General features: G+C 48.2%; 6 protein-coding genes across 6 annotated transcripts; 3 read left to right on the forward strand and 3 right to left on the reverse strand.

The window, feature by feature from the left end:
• Positions 1–621: 621 nt before the first annotated feature.
• Positions 622–5,845, reverse strand: LOC117584281 (major facilitator superfamily domain-containing protein 6). The gene is made up of 6 exons (XM_034273138.1): positions 5,695–5,845; positions 3,929–4,352; positions 3,418–3,866; positions 3,162–3,358; positions 1,905–3,092; positions 622–1,833 (listed from the first exon to the last, which is right to left on the reverse strand). Exons 2-6 carry the CDS (start codon positions 4,168–4,170, stop codon positions 1,651–1,653), a joined length of 2,259 nt encoding a protein of 752 aa, XP_034129029.1. The 5' UTR covers positions 4,171–4,352; positions 5,695–5,845; the 3' UTR covers positions 622–1,650.
• A 385-nt stretch (positions 5,846–6,230) lies between these two features.
• On the forward strand, positions 6,231–6,567 carry LOC117584682 (drosocin). The gene has a single exon (XM_034273751.1). It carries the CDS (start codon positions 6,274–6,276, stop codon positions 6,478–6,480), a length of 207 nt encoding a protein of 68 aa, XP_034129642.1. The 5' UTR covers positions 6,231–6,273; the 3' UTR covers positions 6,481–6,567.
• Positions 6,568–7,420: 853 nt separating this feature from the next.
• LOC117584522 (attacin-B-like) lies at positions 7,421–8,331 on the forward strand. Its single transcript, XM_034273506.1, has 2 exons — positions 7,421–7,793; positions 7,863–8,331. The coding sequence occupies exons 1-2, from the start codon at positions 7,489–7,491 to the stop codon at positions 8,263–8,265; spliced, it is 708 nt and encodes a 235-aa protein (XP_034129397.1). The 5' UTR covers positions 7,421–7,488; the 3' UTR covers positions 8,266–8,331.
• Positions 8,332–8,427: 96 nt separating this feature from the next.
• Positions 8,428–10,387, reverse strand: LOC117584435 (26S proteasome non-ATPase regulatory subunit 11). Its single transcript, XM_034273385.1, has 3 exons — positions 9,857–10,387; positions 9,287–9,793; positions 8,428–9,221 (listed from the first exon to the last, which is right to left on the reverse strand). Exons 1-3 carry the CDS (start codon positions 10,172–10,174, stop codon positions 8,778–8,780), a joined length of 1,269 nt encoding a protein of 422 aa, XP_034129276.1. The 5' UTR covers positions 10,175–10,387; the 3' UTR covers positions 8,428–8,777.
• Positions 10,388–10,723: 336 nt separating this feature from the next.
• Positions 10,724–11,396, forward strand: LOC117584597 (protein aveugle). The gene is made up of 2 exons (XM_034273638.1): positions 10,724–10,927; positions 11,114–11,396. Exons 1-2 carry the CDS (start codon positions 10,772–10,774, stop codon positions 11,279–11,281), a joined length of 324 nt encoding a protein of 107 aa, XP_034129529.1. The 5' UTR covers positions 10,724–10,771; the 3' UTR covers positions 11,282–11,396.
• Positions 11,333–14,178, reverse strand: LOC117584372 (histone-lysine N-methyltransferase 2D). Its single transcript, XM_034273255.1, has 2 exons — positions 11,954–14,178; positions 11,333–11,897 (listed from the first exon to the last, which is right to left on the reverse strand). Exons 1-2 carry the CDS (start codon positions 13,746–13,748, stop codon positions 11,473–11,475), a joined length of 2,220 nt encoding a protein of 739 aa, XP_034129146.1. The 5' UTR covers positions 13,749–14,178; the 3' UTR covers positions 11,333–11,472.
• Between the last annotated feature and the right edge of the window lie 793 nt (positions 14,179–14,971).

Consider the following 14,971-nt stretch of genomic DNA (forward strand, 5'->3'; position numbering starts at 1 on the left):
GCAAACACAGCTGTGACACTTTTTGTTCTTGTTTTGTTTTATTTATTTTCTTCACTCGGTTGTTAAACGTTTATTTAATATACATACTCGTAATTACACGATTTCTTGTAATTGTTCGGTTCGATTTTGTGATCGGTATGTGTGTATGTATAGTATAGTATAGTATAGTATAGGTATATAGGTATACATATATATAAAGAAATGTTTAGTTAAATATCAGCTCAACAAACATAACGCGAGTGCCATTGTACAGTATGCATAATAATAAAGTTCATTTACCCGAAAATATGGTTGGTGCCTGTACACAAGAACTAGCATTGTTATCTTTATAATATAATAATCATAACTCGAAAATAACAATATCTTTTATGTACTATATCGATAGAGTATTCTGCTAGTTGTATATTGTATATATATATATATATATAGATGAAAGCAGTAAAAATATCTCCTAGGTACAGATACAGTGTAGTTTTTCTTCCTCATCGATTTTGGTGCGTCAACTTCCCATATACTATACATATAGTACATATATTATATATTTTATTCATAAATTATATTCATTCATAGCTATGTATGTCAAAATATTCATGTACGTCTCCCACACATTCCATGCTACAATTGTTTTGTGTACAAATTAAAATATTCAACAGTTGATTGCAATGAGGCGGACTTTTCATAATATCATTCGTTACAACATTTCTGTTTCTAGTACTTTGTTTCCCTTTATTTGATCTCTACTTTGCTAACTTTCTTTAGTTTAACTTTTTGGGTTGTTTTTAATGTGTTTTTTTTTAGGGACACCTTTTAATTCCGCTACACTTTGTATTTAGTAAATATTCCTTTATGGATTTATGGAATTAATTTCGGTTATTTAAGTGTTTTTGTTTGTTTGTTGTTATTTGTGTTATACGATTTATAGGTACTTTATGTGTGATTTGTGTGATTCCATGGGTGATTTGATTGATGATCGCCCAACTAAAAACGTTGCACTGGTGGGAGGCGACTAGAGCTTCCAGTGCGTTGCAAATTAATTATAAGAGGCCTATAAATATTATAGATTGCGCAGTACTTTCTTCTATATATTGTAGGTATGTATATTTCTTAAGTTTTTGTATTGCTAGCAGCTAGGCGAAAATTCGTTTCATATTTCATCTGCTTTATTAACTGTAATCACTGTGACAATAAATAAATGGCAATTTCACCCAAAATATGACCTATTGTTAATTAATTCAGAAACGATAACAAACGCATGCAAAATCTGCCTAAATGTCTTGATTGAAAGAAAATATTGAATCAAAACTATACAAAGTGTCTAAATCGTTCAACATTTACACCCTATGCGGGTGTGGATGTGCCTTCCTGCCCTGCGTATATGGTATTTCCTATATAAAATATATGTGTGTATGTCGAGTTTTGTATATTGTATGCTATGCTATGCTATTTGCAGATCGTATATTGATTGCACAACAAATCAAAATAAAGCGTTATGCGCTATGCAATTTATATTGCAGGCCAATGTCCAAGATATGTTTGCGGTTATATTTTTTGTTGCTGTTCTTTTTATCGTTTTCGATCATTCATTTTCGGATTGCATGAGTGAGACTGTGAGACTGACTGTCTGTATGGGAGGATGCTCGGAGAAGCTCCTTACTGCGCGAATGGATTGTGCGGATTGGCGCCGGGTATGTCCAGATTGCCGCCTGTGGTCTGATAGGTGCCGTAGGGTCCGCCATTGGGATTCATCTCATTGAGTCGGGAGTTGGACAGGGCGCGTGGTATAGGATTGCTGGGCACCCCGTGCGGTGCCAGATGCGAGGTTTCCTCGGCCACCTAGTGGAATTATAGAAAGAGAGTTAGTAGCTTAGACATTAGGTTAGGGATTCATGTGGTTATTGGCTGACCTGATGTGGATCCTCGGTGACTGGAATGTCCGAGATGAAGCCCTGCTCCTTGCGATAGAAGTTGACAAAGATGAAGAGGCCGAGCACCAGGAGGCAGGCAATACCATACCAACGGAAGGTAGCAGTAGTACCGTAGTAGGTGACGAACATTCCCCCAATAATGGCGCCACAGCCGCGACCGAGCCCATGGTGGATGCCCTGGAGAACGCCCTGGCCGGAGGCACGCAGATGCTTTGGCGTATTGTGGGCAATGTACGAGCAGCAGGCGGCCCAGACGGCGGCATGGGTGATGCCCTGCATCAGCTCGAAGGGGAGCACCATCCAGGGATTGGTCAGGTACGAGATGTACAAGAATCGCAGGACATTGCCGATTAGGCCCAGGCAAAGGACCTTGACGTGACCGATCTGCGTGATCAGGCGGAAGCTGAAGAAGTAGGCAAAGATCTCGGACACGTGATTGATCACGGAAGCCACGCCGAAGAGTGTGGGCGTGCCACCATAGTCCTGCAGATGCCAGAACAGAAAGGTGAAGATCAGGCCAATGCCGAAGCCCATGAACCAGGCAACGAACAGAAACGAGGCCGTCTTCACGTCCTTGAAGTGCGTGAGCACCGTCATCCACTCGGGCAGCTCCTTGGCCGTCTGTGCGAACACCTTGGACTCGGCCCCGATGTGCGGCTGTGGCTGATGGCCGGCGGCCGGGAAACTACTGGCGCCCCCTGAGGCGGCGCTGCCGCTACCTACTGCCAGTGATGGTAGATTGAGCTGGGCGGCCAGCTGGTTCATCGACTCCTCCTCGGCCTTCTTGTTGGGGTCCACAAACTGTGCAGAGGCCTGCTGCTGCTGCTCGTCCAGCGGGTCGTACTTGAAGGTGATCTTCGAGGCGGAGATGATGGCGCAGGTCATCAGCACGGAGAATATGGAGAAGCAGATGTTGTAGTTCTTCTCCTTGTTGCCCGCCCCGCACGGATGGTTGGAGAACGAAGTGGAGTGATCGAGAGCAATGCCCACCAGGAACATGGATATGCCCCAGCCCAGTGAGCCGAACATCCGCTGATGTCCGTACTTGTCCGCATCCTCGCCCAGCAGCGTGATCACCGCCGAGTCCGCCAGCGTAATGGCCGGTGCACTGAAGAACTCCCCAATGAGGATGACCAGAAGCAGCAGGAAGAAAGCTTTTTGGATATCCTAAAACAAGGAAGATCAATAGGTGAGTAAACAGCGTGGAAGACTGCTTCGCTCTGTCTCTGTCCCCACCGGCGTCCTGTAGACCATCGAACTGAAAATGGGCGTCACATAGTCACGATGGTACTTGTCGTCGTAGTTGCTCACAAAGTTGATGTGTACCGGCGAGATGCCTGCGTCGATTCGTGGCAACAGCAGCGATCTCTTGCTCCGACTGTGAGCAGCCTCAGCCTCCTCCAGAGCCTCCTCCGCGGGCATAGTACCCTGATCTATGGAAAGTCATTCGATATTATTATCGTGCAAATACTGAGTTTTAAGAGGCACCTACCCTGATCCCTGTCGTACATGGCCGAGAGATCGCGCTTGGTGCGCGTGTAGGTTAGCACAAAGTCCGTGGCATTGCGGCGCTCGATACAGTTGATGGCTTCCGGGCGGATAAAGCTCAGCGGGATGGTGAAGAGCACCCAGCAGGCCAGCGAGCCCAGCAGCAGCTTCTTGCCCTGCCTGCAGCGATCTGCATAGGAGCCCCAGAAGGGGGCCGAGAGGAACTCAACGAACGGCCGCATGCCCACCAGGATGCCGCACTGGCCCGGATTCATGCCCATCTGCTTGAAGTACACGCCCATCAGGGGGAAGAGCGACCCGAAGGCGGCATAGAAGAAAAAGTAGAAGCTCTTCACCGGTATCAACTCCCGTTCGGTGCTCGCGCCAAAGAACATTTCCAGGATGTCCGAATGGCCGCGTATTTTGTGCGTTGATTCCTTGGCCTCTGGATATCTGCAAAGGCAAAAATCTTCAGTATATCCCGAAACACATCTCTGATGGCAGGGTGTACATACAAATTCGGATCCACCTCGCCGGTGGCCTCAACATCAACGCGAGGCCTGGCACCGGCCGGACCGTATCCAGCTGCCGTCTGCTGCTGCTGCTCCCCGTAGTTGCCCTGGTCGTAGCCACCTGTTGGCTGCTGCTGCTGTTCATAGCCATAGCCCCCACCCTGCTGGCCGTAGGCAGGTACTGCCGCTGCTGGCGCGCCAAAGGGATTGGGTGCGCCTCCTCCTCCGGCATTGTAGGGATTCATTGTGGTTTAGTTGCTTGGACTCCTCGCTCGCTCTCTCACACTCTTTCCTCCCCGTTCGACCGCTTGCTTGCCGTTCTCTCTGTTTATTATTTGGCTCTCACTTCCTTCGTCCCAGTGGGTCTCTTTCGTTTCTTTTGTCGCCCACTTACAGTCTCATCATCACCTTCATTATCATTCGGCAGCTGTGGAATACAGAATACAATGGAGGATGTCAATCGTTTTGTTCTTGCCAAAACCCTAGCAGAAACAGCGTGGAATCATTTGCAAATCATTTACACTGGTGGACAAAGTAAGGGGCTTGATGTGCAGATTACAATCTCACAAGAATATATGTACAAAGATACACTTGGATTATACAAAATTAAAATTGAAATACCATTCTGACACTCTACTTTGTTGAGCAGTGTAATCAGGGTCTCGCGCTGTTCATTTTGTGATTACAGGAACTCGAACGGAATCAAATCATGTTCCGCCGGCCTCTTCTTTGTATGCAAGAGATGTCTGTAATTACAAAATTGTCAACTGCTTCCTTTTGACATTTCCCTTACCCACTCTTTCGCAGCTCGCTTTTGAGCGAGAGCCTCAAGCGAGTGAAAGAGAGACTCAGAGCATGACTAAAGCTGCTGCTACACGAGACGTGTTTCACCCGCAGCACATTTTCAACGGGTGAAACGTGTAATTCTAACGGTTATTATCTGTAGACTGTAGAGAACGTGCATGTTTATTCTCAACCAGTGCCGGGGCAAAACGTAACGTGCACAGGTTGACACTCCGCGAAAGCTAAACAAACCCACGCTCTCCCACTTCCAAGAGACAGAGAGAGAGAGAGAGAGAGATAGAGACAGAGAGAGAGAGAGCTCAATTGAGTTGAGTGGATTGCATTAGCTTTGAGCTTTTCCTGCTACCGAGGCGTGAGTGAGTAATTTCTATTGAATTTCTTTTCGTTCACTTGGCACGCTGCAAATGTGGGTAAATGGTGTACATGGTACATGTATACAAACATATGTATCTGCCATAATCCATATATAGAACAGACTTGTTGTTGCTCTATGTACAATGCATACATAAATATGTACATACATATGTATGTATGTAAGCACTTGTAAAGAAAAGGGCTTTGAAGCATGCAATCATGCAATGAAATGTATCAAAATCTTTTCCGATCCAAAGCATAAATATGTAAAGTCACTTTCTAAAAATAAACTTTTTTGTACATGTTTAAAGCGTAGTTTAATTATCCCCTTGGTCACTCATACAAAAACTTAGAAAGGATCTGATTATATTTTCCAAATCTGTCCTCTATATTCTAAGGCACACACGTATCTCTCGGATGTATCTCTGTCTATATACTCGTATGTATCTCTTTTTATATATACGATTTTCGCACACTTCTTTGAAGGCCAAAGCCAGAGACGGACACAGCCACGGACACGGAGACACTTGAAATGAGCTTTGTGCCACATATTATTGTTATGTAAATGTGTAGGGGTCTTTAAGGGAAGTAGATATCATTGATTTACACACCCAAAATACGGTTTTAATTGTTTGTAACTTTTAAACGACGACACTGGCCTTTCGCTTCGGGGGGAAATGTGTGTGTTACGTGCGTAATCGATAAGCAGAGTTTTCCTCGCGTCTGGCCTCTACACGAACGTTTGACGAGCTGCCCAAGAATTTTCCAAAAGAGCCGCCCCCCAAAAAGAAAATGTTGCGCTCAAAGCGGGAAAGCTCGCTCAAGCGCGTTTCGTTTCGGTCTCTGGTGCGTATGAGTGTGAGTTTGTGTGTGTGTCCGTCTAATGAGATTTTATTTGGTGTTCCACACAGGAAGGACCTCAAACAGAGAGAGCGACAGAACCCAAGCGAAATTGACAGCTAGGCGCCAAAATGAAAAGAGTTTGAAAATGGCACAGAAAGTACCTGTTGGAAACTCATTCAAGAGAACTACTGAGAATCGATTACTGAATTGAATCACTCACCAGATCCCTATCTCGTCTACATGATCGACATTTTGCAATAATAATAACTTGTAGGTCGCATCGCTATAAAAGGTGGAATCACATCCATCGGTCCAGCACTCAGTTCGATCTGTTCAGACCAACCGAAATGAAGTGCAGCCTTGTTTTCCTGCTGCTCGCCTGCATTTGGGCCCTGGCCACTGCCAGCCCTGCCAAGCCGCGCCCCAAAAATCCACGCCCCACCTCCCATCCACGTCCGATACGAGTGCGCCGTGAGGCATTGGCCATCGCCGATCGGTTGGAACTGATCCTGCCTGCTGTCACTGCCAAAAGTCCCCCAATTCTACCAGCTTGATGGCATGCTCGCAATCTCAAGCGGGGCAAGCCCAACATGGCATTTTTTAATACTACTTTTGGGTTTGTTTGAATAAACTGAGAGTATAATATAAACAAATTTCTAGGGGATTTTTGGTTGTTATCTCTAAAAAGGCAAAGATTCTAGAAACTTAAGCGCTGATAAGTGCTGTGCTAGAGAATGCTCAGGCCCTGGGAATGTCAAGCCTGAGGGTCAAAGCAAATCACAATTGAAAGTGAATTTTCCACTGCAAAAACTTTAAAAATGTATCCCCCAGTATCCCAATTATGTGCACTCCTTTCCAATGCGAATATCTGCCATTAGTCAAATGATTTTTCTCAGTGCAAGCTTTCCGTTGACATCCAAAGCGTTCGCACTCTCGGCTGGCTTCCTTTCAGCCTGGTCCTGCGCACAGAATTCAATTAGGACTTGGCTGAAACTTCACTCAAGCGAGTACGAGTCTTAGCACTCTCTTTCACTCATTATGAAACCAAACACCCAACAACCACCAACCACGATAAGAGTTATATTGATAAAGCGGGACATTAAGTGTGGAATGTCATAGGAAACCACTTATAACTGTCAGAGTCTGTCCTGCACAAGTTGAAGCGCTTCTCCATTAGGCCCACAAAGACATTCACTTGAAGCTGTCAAGTCGCCCTAGCCTGGGGGCTGAAATCCAGCAACAAAGGCAGCAACAAGTGGCGTCAATGATGCAAGCAAGCAGGAGTGGAGGAGGTGTGGCCCATGGAGAGGGGTCAGAGCAAGTCACAGAAAGAATATAATTTGCAAAAGTAAATCACCGAAGAGAACTGAGGCGGGAAATTTCTAGCTGATAAGACAGATGCGGCAGGCAAACAGACAGATGAGTCTTGTGAATCACAAGACGAGTGACTCCCCTAGCCGTTTAGAAGATTGTTTCGCTATAAAAGCAAAAGGTGAGCCACGATCAGGCATCAGTTAGCATTCGTTCGTTCTTGCAACAGCCAATACACAACACAATTCAACATGCAGAAGGGAAGCATTCTTATCGTGGCCATCGTTGCCCTGGCAGCCATAGCCGAGGCAGTGCCTCAGTATTACCAGACTTTGCCGTACTATCCACCTCCGACATCTCGACCAGTGCTGATGCGTGCACGCCGGCAGGTTCTGGGCGGATCGTTGGCCTCCAATCCGGCTGGTGGCTCCGATGCTCGTCTGAATCTTAGCAAAGGTATCGGCACTCCCGACCACAATGTCGTGGGTCAGCTCTTTGCTGCCGGCAACACGAAATCGGGTCCAGTCACCACAGGTGGAACCGTGGCCTACAACAAGTGAGTAGATCAGCAGAATAAAGTAGCAGCTGAACAGCGACTAAAGGGAGATTCTCTCTTTATTTACAGCCATGGACATGGTGCCTCTTTGACCAAGACCCACACTCCCGGCGTGAAGGATGTCTTCCAGCAGGAGGTGCATGCCAATCTGTTCAACAACGGCGTACACAATCTGGATGCCAAGGCATTCGCATCGCAGAACAAGCTTGCCAATGGCTTCAAATTCCAACGCAACGGCGCCGCCCTGGACTACTCGCACGTCAATGGTCATGGCGCCAGTCTGACGCACAGCAATTTCCCCGGCATTGGCCGTCAGTTGGGCGCCGAGGCACGTGCCAACCTTTGGTCTTCGGCCGATCGTAACACGCACTTGGATCTATCAGGATCGGCCAACAAGTGGATGAGTGGCCCATTCGCCAATCAGAGAACAGACTTTGGCGCTGGTCTGGGTCTAACACATCACTTCGGTTAGGAGTTGCCGCTGTCTTCCATTATCTTCCAGTTATATATTTATTAAAATATTAAGATTAAAAGAAAAGTGTTTTAAAATATCTGAAATGGCAATGTGTAGGGCCTTAGAGGACCCTTTTATAATCAGCTTCTGGATACATATTATTTGACATGTTTTTCGAGCTGCCTTTTAGATTTGATTTATTAAGTAGTTAATTGAATATTTTTGCTTAGCATACCGCACGCGCGCAAACAATTCGATCCCAATACAAATGATTATTTAATTTTTCTTATGTTAGTTGATGGTTTCCGCTTTACGTTTTCTGGTTGGAGATTTGGGTTCCTGTTGCTAATGTTGCCAATTGGTTGTTTGATTTGTTGTAGCACTGTTTGCGCAGAAACAGAAATGAATTGTTAATTTGTTGTAACAGAAAAAGAAAAAACCAAAGAAAAACTATGAAATGTCTGCTAGTTATGCTGATATCATGTTGAATCTGAATTATGTCGCCACTGCCAGCCTGCCAGCTAGCCAGCTTACGAAAGCTTCTTGGCCTTCTGATAGAGTGTGTCCACCACCTTGCCCATACTCTGAATGGTCTCCAGCACCCGCTCGTAGGTCTTGTCCACGGCCGTCTCCTCGAACACAATCAGCACGCCCTCGCCCTGATCGAGAATGCCACTGAACTTCTTGTCGAGTATCATTTGCGACAGCTTCTTCTCCACCTGGGCCATGGGTAGATGAATGCTCTCGGCAACGTGGGCCACCTGCACACGGGAGTAGGGTTCAATGATGCGGCACAAGTTCTGCTCCAGCATGGTGTCATAGAGCGTGCCCAAATGCGCCTGCACAATCACATCCTCGGCCAGTTCCTTTTTGTACTCCTTGAGGGCGTTTTGGAAGTCTGCGAGGGAGCGTTTGTGTGAAGCCTCTGCCACCGATTTCATGGCATCCACATCGCGTCCCGAGTATGTAATGGCCTGGTTCAAGCAAGAACATTTATTTAAGTATTAATTGAAAATATTCTGTAACTCAATTGGCTTACCAGCTTGCCGCTGACAATCTGATTTACATCATCCGAGTGACCCAGCATAATCTTGCACAGCAACATGTACTTTAAAGAGGTCAAAGCCTTGACGCTGTCCACGCTGTCGAAGCCCTCAAAAGCCTCGTAAAAATAGGAGAAGGCGGTTTTGAAGTCACGCTCATCGGCCGCATGCAGGATGCCCGACTGGAGATCGAGGGCTCCCTGCACCTTGGGGGGACAGTAGATGGCATTGGCCGTGGTACGGGCCGAGGTGAGGGCAGCCCTGGCCTTGGGCAAGTTACTCAATGCATGGTAGGTTTTGCTCTCCAGCAGCTGAACCTCCACCAGCAAGTTTTTGTCATCCAGCTTTTTGAGCTCCTTCAGCAGCTGCGAGCCCAATGCCAGAGCCTCTGTGTACAAAGCGGTGTCGAAGTACAAAGCAATCAGACGGGCCTCCAGCGATTGCCGCAGGAAGGTGCGCTTCTCCTGCTTGGCCCACTCAATGCAGTCTTTGCAAAGTTGCACCTTCGGGAAAATTAAATCTTGCGTAAATGCAATGCAGTGTTAATGGAGAAACAGCAGACTCACCTCAATTCCAGTGCCAGCATCCATGTCCAGGAACATGTCCACCAAAGAGCGCACCAACTTTGCTGCCTTGGCCTTGCTAATCGAACTCAAGAACGGACGCGTCACTTTGATAAGGTCGGCCAACTCTTTGGCTTTCCCCTCCTGTTTGTAGAGCTCGCCCTGCTGCATGATGCCCTGCTCCTTGATGCGGATGCGTTCTTCATCGTTCTCAGCACACTCCTGATCACGCACTATTTTATTCAGCAGCGAACTGTCCTCTTCGCGATTCACACTGGACATATTTGCCTGTGCACGCTCAAAAATTGTAGCTCCGGCCATCTTGCGACTTGGAATATGGACAACGCACGAATTAACCAGAAAATTTTGTCAGCAATCAAACAGCAAACTGTGTTTCAACTACTGCTCTATACGTATGCCTTTTCTCTTTGTGTTTGTAAATATACTTTGTGTTTAATGCGTACCAAGGTGATTAAATCGGACTTTTTTCACCTTTTTGTCGTTGTTATTAAGCGCCAGTCACGATTGGCCAGTATGACCGTGGATTTTGCTAGAATACCTCCTGACCCTCAATAATGGTTCTTAATATACTAAAAATACTTACCGCAAAGTCTCGTATCCCTGGTTATTGCAGCAGGTGTTGGAAAATCACAGAATGATGGTATTTTCTGTAGCTGTTGGTATTTGGAAGTGTGAACGTGTATACTTGACCGTTTAGCTACAGGCGCACAAATTAGAATAGGCAACAAGCCTACACTTAACATTCCATGCACATTCACGTAACGTGCTTATGCTATTCTTGTTAGTTTTGGTATATTTTTGAGGGTCGTGCGGTATATTTTAACGATAAGTTCGCGGTCACACTAGACCAAAAATTAAACAAATATTGAATTCAACATTAAATAAATGCATTAAACAATGCCAGGCGAAGAAACGATCAATTCCACACAAAACAAAACGCGGACAAAGACAACGCGCCCCAGAGCCGTTTACCTGTGGGCGGTAAGCGACGTTCTAAAATGGTATCGACGCCACTGTGGCGAATACTCGCAATACGACCAGCTATTTGTCCAGGTAAAAGTTCCCCCTTTAGGGACTTACCAATGCTTTTCCTTGTCCCTGTCCTTTTTCTCTTTATCGCTGTGCTTCTGTAGCACCGCCGCCATATTTTGAAGGTTGTCAAGACTACAAAATGATATTTTCGCTTGGCATTCCAGTGTCTGCCTACTGATCCTTGGCCTTTGTTTTGTTTGATTCCAGCACGACATCACTGGACGAGCACTGCTACGCATCACAGACACTTCGCTGCAGCGCATGGGCGTGACGGACAATCGGGATCGTGAGGCAATTTGGCGCGAGATTGTCAAGCAGCGCCTAAAAACAGATATAATGGAGATCCGCGACATGGAGCGGCTCAACGTACGCTAGGGGAAAGGGAAACAGGAGCAGGAGCTGCAGCTGCAGCGGCAGCAGCTCGAATCAGTTATTAGTTCAAGCTTTATTATAAGACGTCTTACTGTTAGAGTAAACTACATTTTAGATCGGATATGGACTTTTAATGTAATATCATCGATTCTTGAAGTCGGAGATCGCTTCTACAATATCATTGAGCCCATCCATCAGCCCTCCTTCTCCTGCTTAGGCGTGACTAATTGAACATCCCCGTCCACCGCTGGCTTTGTTGCCGTTCCTGCCGCGACACTGCTGCTGCTGGCACTGGTACTGCAGCTGACCGGCGTGGAGGATGGAGCCGTAATCACCTTTGGCAAGGAGTTGGTTGTGAGTATGTGAGGCATGGTGACGGTACCATTGCCCATGGGCAGTGCTGTGGTGAACAGCAGCTTTGGCGGCTGCAGGCGCTGAGCAGCAGTTGACGGTGTCGCCGCAGCGGCAGGCTGCACCAGGTTCGGTAGCAGCGTCAGCAGCCGATCGCCCATCGAGCGCTCCCAGTCCAGACGCTCGCGCTCCAACGACAGGCGATTGTGCTGAATCTCATTTGCCTCGTTCTGGGCATTCAGCAGCTGCCGCAGCAGGATTCGCATAGCTGCAACGTGGAATGTTTAGCTGTAACGAAGGGATTGAACTATTTTGTATACTGACTTGTCATGTGTCGCCTGGACTGCGATTCCTCTCGCTGCCGCTCACGGCGATTCTCGTCTTTCTCCTGTTGAATTTTCTTCTCCTTCAGTCGCTGCTGCCGCTGTTGAAGCTGCTGCTCCTGCTGCAAGTTCTGCTGTTGCAGCTTCTGTTGTTGTTGCTGCTGCTGCTGCTTTTGTTGTTGTTGCTGCTGTTGCTGCTGTGCTATGGCCTGAGCCTGGGCGGTGGCCAGGGGCAGCGTTGCTGCTGATTTACCCACAGCAGCTACGGCTGCCGCTGCCTTGGCCTGCTCGGTGTTCACGAGAACAAACTTGACGCCGCCGGGTGCCGTGGCCACCAGTCCGGCATTGCTTGGCTGTGCCGGGGCCGAGGCCGATCCGCTGATCATCAGACGGGCGCCCTGATTGATGGCGCTCTGCAGCAGCTGCAGCTGTGGCGCAGAGCCGTTGGCTGGGACGGGACTTGGTCCCACAGCGCCTGGCAGCTTGGACTGCATCAGGAAGTTTGTGGGCACCAGAGAGATCTTTCCCGGCTGCAGCATGCCCGAGCTACCGCAGAGTGTGCTGGTGCTGGTGCTTTGAATGGGCACCGAGCTGCTGGTCGATGTACTGCCGCTGGCAGAGATGATAACATTGCCTGTCGTGTAGGACATTTGGAGATTCGCCGCAGGGTTTCTCGGCCGCTGCAATATATTCGCCAGTGTGGACATGACGGGACTGGGGGACTTCTCGCTGGGCGAATCATCGCCAGCATCCACATCGATGGGCTCCTCCTTGGTCTGGGGCAGCAGCATGCAGTCATCGTCGTCGTCGTCGTCCTCCACCTCCTCATGCTCAGACTCCGCCGGTGCAGCTGCCGAAGCAGTTGCCGGCTCCTGGCCGGGCTCAGTCTTTATGCTAGGAGAAGCCGAGACCGCACTACCGATATCCACATCCGGCTCGGTTGAGTGTTTGCGTCGCTTGAAGGCAACCGGATCCAGGGTCTCCTCATTTAAGTCCGTGTCCACCCCAAGGCAGGCGGCTTCCACTTCCTTGCGGGGCGTGTCCCGCTTGCCTTTGGACACCAGCGAGGAGAGCAACATATCGTCCTCCTCGTTATCGCTCTCGGACAACTCCTCGCCGTTTGCCAGCCGACGGCTGCGCTGCTCCGCGTGCTCCTCCAGGGCCTGCTCCAGTTGATACTTGAGCGATGGGGCTGGCACCTCATTGGGCCGCACACTGAAGATGGGCCGCGTCATGATGGCGTCCATTTCGGCGAAATGCTTCCAGCTGGGCTCCGAGTCGGAGGTGGCGCCGCACTCCTTGTCCTTCTTGAGACGATTGTAGAAACACTTGAGGTTCTTGATGCGCGTGGTTATCTCCTCCGGCGAGCGATGGTAGCCGTACTCCTGCATCTTGGCCGCCAGCTGGCAGATCACGGCGTGCTTCTTGTGCGTGGTGATGAGGGTGCGCTGCAGCTTGGGATCGCCCCACAGCTGAATCAGCAGCTTCGTCTCGTCCGTGTCAAAGTTGGGATTGCGGCCCGCGTAGCTGTGCTTCTTGTGCTTCTCGGCGCTGCACAGGCTCTGGTTGCAGTTGTAATTGCTTGTGGGTGGAACAGTGCTGGCATTGCCACTACCATTACCATTGCCACTGCCACTGCCACTGCCACCACTGGTATTGCCACCACTTCCATTCCCATTCGCATTGCCAGTCCCGGTCGCTGGAGCTGGTGCTGGAGCTGCTGCTGCACTTGAAAATGTTGCAGCGGCCGCATCGGAGCGGCGCTTCTTGATGCGGGCACTGGACTTGAGACTCATCCTGTTGGGCTGTGGGACACTTAAATGCACTTTTTAGCAACGCGAAAATCAATATTTGCGCAGCGTCTGACAACTAATTCAATCGAGGCTCTGCCTCCCTCTGTTCAGTCGTCGAGTCCACTGCAAAGCGTCTGCCAGTGAAAACGAAAGGGAAGCCACTGCGCAACTCCGAGGGCAACCATCGAAAGCAACCCCTAACAACCCTGCACACTCCCCGGGCCACTGGACAGAGAAGAGGCTAAGCCAAGTGCATTACCACCCAACGAAGCAGCCACATGCGCACTGCAATCACCACACTCTCTCTCTCAACTCCAATTGTCCTGCGCACTGACTGCCTGTCTGCCTCATTGATTTGTGCACCTTGTGAGGCTCTATCCCTACGAAATGGCAGGTCAATTCATAGACCCGTCCCTGACTCACTTGTCTGCAAATGACTCCTCCTGGGATGCACGTGCTTTTCTTTAAATAATGAGAAAACGCTATGCAAGATACATATGCGCAGAAAACTTTACAGGACATGCGCCATGGGGGCGTGTGGCGGACAGGGTAATGGGGTTAGTGCAGAGAGTCTGTGTATGTATCACCCTGTGTTGTCGGGGGTGGAAAAACACCAACGAAGCAGCAGACTTTGCGGCAAAGCAAAAAAAAACACGCAAAGCATACTTACATGTGTATACAAAAAAAAGGAGTATCCATGGCAGCTACACACTTACGTACATATGCATGTATGTAATTTTGAATGTAATGTTAAATGCTTTTTGGTAGTTTATGATTTCAGTGTGGATAAATCCATATCAAGTGCAAATTACGGCTTAAAGCAAGAGACAACAGGGACACGAGATCTGCGCATTACACTTTGCTGGACATGCGCAGTAGGGGAGAGCGGGAGGTTAGGTATCAGTGTGACCAACAGATACCGTAGACCTAGCTTTTCACGAATATGAAGAACTGCAGTCTCGCTGGAGTGAGGGTATTTGATCAAGAAAGGCTGGCAGGTTCCACTTGGGCTGCTATCAGCAGTTCAAATTCTTTAAATCGGAGTGCCTATTTCTAATATGAGAGTGTGATCTGGAGGGATTAGGGAGCAGGTGAAGATGAACATGCACTAAATAAGTGTAGCATACTTTCAGGACGCGCAGATAATATTCATGAAATGTATAAGGTATCTTTTGGATGTTGCTTTCATTCTAAAATGTTGTACCGCCATGTAACCGTAGTGGAAT

The sequence above is a fragment of the Drosophila guanche genome, unplaced genomic scaffold (genome assembly GCF_900245975.1).
Source record: "Drosophila guanche unplaced genomic scaffold, DGUA_6, whole genome shotgun sequence".
NCBI lineage: Eukaryota > Metazoa > Arthropoda > Insecta > Diptera > Drosophilidae > Drosophila > Drosophila guanche.